Source organism: Melanostigma gelatinosum (genome assembly GCF_949748355.1).
Source record: "Melanostigma gelatinosum genome assembly, chromosome: 23".
Lineage (NCBI taxonomy): Eukaryota > Metazoa > Chordata > Actinopteri > Perciformes > Zoarcidae > Melanostigma > Melanostigma gelatinosum.
In genome coordinates, this window is record NC_136656.1 from 10,853,837 (window position 1) to 10,861,389 (window position 7,553).

Consider the following 7,553-nt stretch of genomic DNA (forward strand, 5'->3'; position numbering starts at 1 on the left):
AGCGTTACCGGTAGGGAGGGGGAGGAGTTGGTGAACGGAGGGTGAGAGAGAGATGGAGCAAACAAGAGGAGAGAGAGAGAGAGAGAGAGAGAGAGAGAGAGAGAGAGAGAGAGAGAGAGAGAGAGAGAGAGAGAGAGAGAAGAAACTGGGTGTTGCCGCCTCTGAGACACACTCATGCATCACAGAGTAACAGCAGCAGCGTGAGGACAGAGCATCCCTCCATCCTTCTCTCTGGGAAAACAAGGCTGCCCCTTTTCAATTATTGAACCTTTTCAATTATTAAACGTAATCAAAGCCGAGATTTTGTGGAGATTTACCGCACCTCGTCATCAGGAGAGCGAGTTCACCGCCGTAGAGAAGAGAGCTCGTGTGAAAGCAGACGGACCGTTTCAGCACCTTGGACAGCGAACATGGCTCCAATTGTGGAGGAAGGAGCTCAGCTCGGTGAGTGGGACCAGTTTGATTGATTAGATTGAAACGGTTGTTAATGTGTGATGTTGTTGTTGGTAGACTTGGACTTGTTCATCTTCAAAAAGTGCAGAGTTAATCATTACACGTCACTTGTCTCAAAAGTATTAGCGAGCGTTGCTCATTTTAGTATCTTACTCCTTTTAAGATACGAATGAGCATTAAAAGAAGCGAATGTGTTTCATTTTGATGTATGCACTGTTTTGTTGTTTAAAAAAAATATAGCTATATGTTAGAGTAGCCCATTCTATTAAACAATACTCAAGTTAAAGGGAATGGCTTTGTCCAGTGCGTTGTTCAGGGGCGTGTCTAAAGGGCGGTCCAAAAATATGATTGGCCCCCCCCCCCCTTGTGTTTGGGAAAAGCTCCAGCCTCCATTTTACAGCTAGCTTAAGGGTGACAGCAAATCATCAGGAAAACCAACCAATGGGGTGCAGGTGACATGTTTTACGACTAGATTAGATAAATTCATTATTATTATTAATAATAATATACTTGAGTACAGCAGGTTCCACTAAAGCACAGGTGAAGCCTGGAAAGCACCTGTTTGTTTCCTTTATTTCCTCTCGATTCAGCAGCTCAATCACCGCCCTCCCGTTGCCACATCCATCTGTCTGTTGTTGTTGCCTTGAAAACCTGTCCACCCAGGAAGTCAGGCTGAAATATTAATGACAAGAAAAGGGAGAAAACAGAATGTACAAGTGCTGTGATCTGAACTTGCAATGAGCTTACTGTCCCTGTTAGTTAGAGGCAGTCCCTTCAGGTTAGCAATACATTTTAGATCGATTCTATGCCGACAACTTACACAGAAGAATGTACGTCTATACTATTGTGATACATTGCTGTTTACCTGTGTATGTGGCCCACATGAGTGATATACTCACCCCCCCCCCCCCAACCCCACCCCTCTCACTCCCTCCTTGTATGGGTGGTACCCTGATTGCTTTTCCACTGGGCCGCCCTCATAACTGCAGGAAATAGTGCGCATTTCCCCCATTGAAATAGAACTATTAACTCTGACTGCATGAGAAGGCAGCATGATTGCTGTTGAGTCACAGTTTAAAACCACAAAACAAAGAACCGAAGCACTGAGTGGCAAATATCCCAGTAGTGTCTCCATAGTACCGTTGTAGTGACGCTATAGGAGACAAAAGTGCCATTGAAAGGAATTAGGTCCCTAAAGTACCGATACTGCTGAAGAGTAGGAGGAATATAAATGAATATAACACGGGGCCTATCACTACTTTCTGGGCTATTATGCCATCATATCAGTTGGGATATCAGGGTGAACCATGATACACCAACTGCTTTCCCAGCAGTTCATTATTTCCACCACCTGTTTCCTGAGGATTTGTTTGGAATATGAACACAGTGATCGTACTTCTTCAGGGTTGAACAGATTGCTTTGTCTTCATCTCCATCTGAGTCAACACTGCAGCCTGCATCAGTCACACCCACAAAAGATTTGAATTGCCTCCGTGCAACAATTAAATCTGTTGAGGAGAACAATTGTTTTGTGTTTTTTTTAAGGTTTACTGGTGCTTGTTGTATAGTGTTTGTTGAGGTGTGTGGTCAGACATTTTTAATTAAAGTTATATTCTCTCTCTGTCCTCCTCCACAGTGGCGGTGCCAGTAGGTGTCGCTGTGGTGAGTGTCTTCGGCCTTGTCTTCACTGTGTCAGCGTTTGCATGGATCTGTTGCCAGCGTAAAAACGCCAAGTCCCAGAAGACACCTCCCTACAAGTTTGTGCACATGCTGAAAGGGGTCGACATCTACCCGGAGAGCCTCAGCAGCAAGAAGAAGTTCGCTGCACATGCCACCATGACAACTAACGACACCGGTAAAACTGATGTTAACGGAAACTGCCACACCGCGGCGCCAATGAGTCCGACTAGCAACGGTAAACTGGCCTCGAGTCCAAACGGTTCTAGGCAGGCTCTGCATCTGGATCTGGAGAACAGGGATCTGAATGGCAACTTCACCACCAAACCATTTCATCACCACAACCAGAAGGTGCGCAGCTCCCCGGACCTGGAGCTGCCCTCTCCCCATGCAGGGTTCACCCAACCTGGGGTGATTGACCGCCGTGATCCCCCTTCTCCAGCCAGCACCCTCACCAGCCAGGCGCCCACCCCGGCTGTGGACAAGCCCCAGGGAGAGGAGCGCGAGGGCGGACTAGGGACCCTCCACTTCTCCCTGGAATACCAGCCAGAGAAGAAAGCATTCATCGTCCATATCAAGGTACTGTACGTGTTTAGGCTGGTGGTTTGACGTCTTTGTGTGTCTTGACATTCATTTTTTGAGAGAAATGGTTTCATGCATTCTTGTCTGATTGATTGATTTGACTTTGATCTAGGAAGCCCATGGCCTGACTCCGACTGATGAGCAGTCGCTGACCTCTGACCCTTACATCAAGCTGACCCTGCTGCCGGAGAAAAAGCACCGGGTGAAGACCAGAGTGCTGAGGAAGACTCTTGACCCCGCCTTTGACGAGACCTTCAGCTTCTACGGGATCCCGCTGGCCCGAGTGTCGGAGTTGGCCCTTCACTTCATGGTGCTGAGCTTTGATAGGTTCTCCCGTGATGAGGTCATCGGAGAGACCCTTGTACCCTTGTCCGGGGTCGACTTATCAGAGGGGCGTGTCCTAATGAGCCGAGAAATCATCAAGAAGAATGTCAAGGTAAGATCTGGAACGATCCTGTTTGAACCTCTTGAATTCATGATTTATCTAAATTGTTTTTATTATTATCAGTTATCAGTTTTCTTGAGCACAATCTTTGGGTTTCGATTTATGACACATACAGTGTCTCAAAATTATTTTGCCGCATACTATACATTTATATTATAGTCTCACCGCAACATTACTTGAAATTGCAAAACTGGTCCAACAATGACTCATCATTTCTCTCGTCGTGACAAAAGTGCTTCCACTAATATGATATTAATCAGTACACAAGTCAGTACATAATTATCCTGAAATCCATTTTCCTATCAATAAGTGATGATATTTTAATCATGGAGCTTTCTCTAACTCGTCTAAATGCAAATGCCTCTTTCCTGACACAGTGAAATATCTCATACTGCTTTCAAGTGTTAATTTAGCTCTAATGGCATAATGTGCACCTTGAATGAAAGCTAATACATTTAGCGAATTCAATAAAGCAATTCCCTTTCATTGTATCCATCACTGGTTAGGTTAGAAAAGTGTTATTGTGAAATGAAGCCAATGGGGATAGGCTATGTCTTTATAAGCTTCAACTGAGGTCTGGTATTGTTCTTTATTGGGCCGCTGCAGTTTGGAAGCCTAAAAGCCTTTGGTGTTCGTTTTTGTCAATTATCAGTTTTTTTATTCTATTCCTTTTTGCTGATTTTACCTAAATCCTGAAGAGCTGACGTTTACGTTATAGCTGTAACACATACAATGTGACATGTTTCCTCTGAAAATACCTGCCACTTAACAAACCATCAAATGACTCAAAATGATGGTTAATTTGTGTTCAATTCAATCAAGAGAATTATAACAGTGACACAGGGACGGTCGATTTGAAAGGGAATCACATGGACATTTTAACATTCCCAGTAGTGTATTGATTAGATGGGGGATATCCACACCGCACATTATGGATCTATGGGCTGGTGGTCAGGAGACTTCTGCTCCATACTGGCTGTTCCCGGCAACTGTGAGGACCACAAACGTACTCAAGCACATTTCCAGTGGGACCTTTTTCCTTTTAGAGGAACGTCATGTATCTTCAGTATCAGAGCCAGTTTGTTGAGATGTGGGCTGATATGCTGTGCTGTAGTACTGTGACAGAAAATACCCATTAGTATATATATATATATTTCCTTAAAAACGCATTGGATTCAACTTGGATTGTGCAGCAGGGTTGACTGCATTGCATTAAATCGATTTAAACGATGGATTGTAAGATGATAACTGTCCTTATCAAAGGTCTGTGGTCTAGTACACAGCAGTGCTCTATAGATTGGTACTAGATGGTTTGGCTGTACATGAGCATTCGTCCATTTGCAGGTGGAATGGGAGATGATATCAATGTAATTATAGATTTGAGGACTGATATTGTACTCTGCTTTAATGGAAGCACACGTGGCTACCGGGTGGGAGAGGAAATGTTCACCCTCATTTGTGCCTTCCCAGGAGGAATATGAGCTTTCTGTAATATCTATAAAGATCTCTGATAAGATATAGTACTCTAGAGAAGTGCTGGGAAATGCGACTCAGATTCTGAGAGATATAAAATGTACATTCCCCCTCAGCAGAGCTCCCTATGTTTTATTCATCATCAAGAGGATACTATTTCTTAAATGTTCTGCTGGCTCTATCCACGCTGAGACTAACCATGCATATTTTTTCAGTTCCATTTCTCAATCGGGTCTCATACACCTCTGCTGCAGGGAGAAAATGAGTTTTAGAATCCATGACGTTGCTTTGCAGAGATCTTCTTCTGATCTCTATCGTGTAATTCCATGCCGGCAGGTGAAGAGAGAAAAAGGCTCGGCAACTTTAACTGTAGTTGTTTACTGTGTATCAGCTGTGCTTATTCAAAGTGTTTTCTTTATTTAAAGAGAACATACCAGTTATTCTGCGTTGGAAAGAGAACTCCTTTAAATCAAAGTGCAAACAACCTTATTTTGATGGACAACAGGAATTTGTGCAAAGAAACAAAAATAATTCAAGAAGATTAAGATTTGCTCATCGATATTACATCTAGTATTTAATGTCACCATGTGGTTATGTGTATGATGTGCAATAGACAATTGATTTTGGCTGAATTTGAGCCGTATACAGTGTTCCATCTGATTAGAAGGAGCCCTTTGCTTACAGGGTGGTGGCTCTCTTTGTCTGCGTGGCATAGATTTAGTCTCACTGCTTTGTGCGGGTAATGTGTGCATGTGTGTGTGTGTGCGCATGTGTGAGCACGCAGCAGAGAATCAATTCAGCATGTCTCAAGCAGCGTAGCCATCGCCCTGTTTTCACCCTGGAGGACGACAAAAACATTAGAATAGAGTAGGATCTGTGTGTGTGTGTGTGTGTGTGTGTGTGTGTGTGTGTGTGTGTGTGTGTGTGTGTGTGTGTGTGTGTGTGTGTGTGAGTCTGTAGTCGCTTGTTCTCTCATCTATAATACATCTACCCAGGAGGAATGATATAGAAACACATCTGTGGCACACTCACATCTGTATTTTCAGAGACCTTAACATCAGGTCAGGGGTAGAGGTTGTCTTTGCCCGTGTGCTACTTCTCATTGCCATGGCGACCATGAGCCCGTTAGGTGTGATCGCAGCAGCCGATCTCTTCGGTGTGGATGTGTGTGTGTGTGTGTGTGTGTGTATCACAGATCTAGCGCAGAGAAGGGAGCTTCTCCCTCACCCGTTTGTGCTAGTTGAGACATGAGAGCACACATAAGCAGGTGATGAATTGACACGACTGGCAGTACAAGAGGCTTCTCCACAACGTTGTCGATAGTCGTTAATTATTTACTAAGTTATTTATTAATACATAGTTTAGCCAATAGTTAAACTCTTTTAGGTGTTACTGAATACGTGTGCATTACTTTTTCATTACGTAAAGGAAAAATGTGGCAATGGTTCTAGCCTAACTCAACAATAAACAAACAACACAATGTCCGTCTCTCCACAGAAGTCCTCGGGGCGAGGCGAGCTGCTGCTCTCCCTGTGTTACCAGTCCACCACCAACACGCTGACCGTGGTCGTCCTCAAAGCTCGCCACCTGCCCAAGACTGAAAACAACGGACCCACAGGTACACACGGTACACTTTCAGCGGGACCTTTCGAAATGCAATCCATTCATGTGTGCACAAACTTCAGTCACATACCCATAAAACGAATGCGACGGAAGTCATATTCCTCCTCCTGCCAAGCAGCCCAGACCACTTTGGATGCTGCGATAGTAATGACACCGCCACCGCACTGAAGTAATGTGATCTGGATGGGATAGAGAGCACTTTAGTGACAAGCACACACACACACACACACTCAAAGTGTTTACACAGCCAGCCTTTTGTGTCCCCATCACTAACATCCATCATTTCCGCTCTATCGATTGCGGTATTGATCCGGCCTAGGAGCAATGTCCCACTCTGCAACCGCTGCAGGGATATTCACCATGCTGTGTTTTTTTTTTTGCTTTTGTCCTTACTTTGTTCATCTGCTCTTGTTATCCTTCGCACCCTAGATCCGTACGTCAAGGTGAACATGTACCAAGGGAAGAAGCGCGTGTGTAAGAAGAAGACCCACGTGAAGAAGTGCTCCCCCAACCCCGTCTTCAACGAGCTCTTTGTCTTTGATCTGCCCTCCGACGAGGGCCTGAGAGACACCAGCGTGGAGCTGCTGCTGATGGACTCAGACACAGGCAACTCGCGCTGCCCCAACACCAGCCTTGGGCGCCTGGTGCTGGGAACGTCGGTGGCGGGCACAGCCGGCGAGCACTGGAGGGAGATCTGTGACCACCCGCGTCGCCAGATTGCCAAGTGGCACGGCTTGTCAGAGGATTAGAACGCCGCGGTGTTAGTGGATTCTGCCGTCCATGTCTGATCTGGTCCAACCACGAGAGCGATGGAATGAGGATGGGCGGGATTTAACGCCCATTGGACTTTCAGTGAGGGCGAGGGGGGAAACAAATTGGGAGGGGGGGGGGAGGCTTTTGTGTTATGGGGAGGGTCATTTGAAGTGATGTCATCATTCAATCAATCACTCAATCACTGATCTTTGAAGTTATTGGGGTTCAGCGGGCGAGGGCGGGGCTTGACAAAGAGAACCCTGTAGCTTTAAATGATCCCAAAGACTGTTGCCGAAAAATCACCTGGTAACACGCAACATCATCTCCATGGCAACAACCAATTGTCACTGTAACCGTGTGCAGTGCAGAATGTCTTAAATGTCGCTATTACTCTTCTTCTTCTTTTCTTCCTCTGCTCCCTCTTCTTCTTCTCTTTCTCCGGCTCTTCCTCCTATAAATAGTAACCTAGACCATCGTATGAAAACCAGAATGAACCACATCTGACAATGCTGTAAAAAATGTGGATTATTAAAGTTTATTTTATAAC

At 45.1% G+C, this 7,553-nt stretch overlaps 1 protein-coding gene across 1 annotated transcript; it reads left to right on the forward strand.

Moving 5' to 3' along the window:
• Positions 1–238: 238 nt before the first annotated feature.
• On the forward strand, positions 239–7,094 carry syt4 (synaptotagmin IV). The gene is made up of 5 exons (XM_079295448.1): positions 239–444; positions 2,090–2,709; positions 2,825–3,148; positions 6,128–6,248; positions 6,683–7,094. Exons 1-5 carry the CDS (start codon positions 411–413, stop codon positions 7,000–7,002), a joined length of 1,419 nt encoding a protein of 472 aa, XP_079151574.1. The 5' UTR covers positions 239–410; the 3' UTR covers positions 7,003–7,094.
• Positions 7,095–7,553: the final 459 nt, after the last annotated feature.

Bases quoted from the DNA above. Each gene is read 5' to 3' on its own strand.
- syt4 (XM_079295448.1), top strand. From the start codon at position 411: ATGGCTCCAATTGTGGAGGAAGGAGCTCAGCTCG. The intron at 3,149-6,127 runs GTAAGATCTGGA...GTCTCTCCACAG, and splicing joins TCATCAAGAAGAATGTCAAG to AAGTCCTCGGGGCGAGGCGA. The intron at 6,249-6,682 runs GTACACACGGTA...TTCGCACCCTAG, and splicing joins TGAAAACAACGGACCCACAG to ATCCGTACGTCAAGGTGAAC.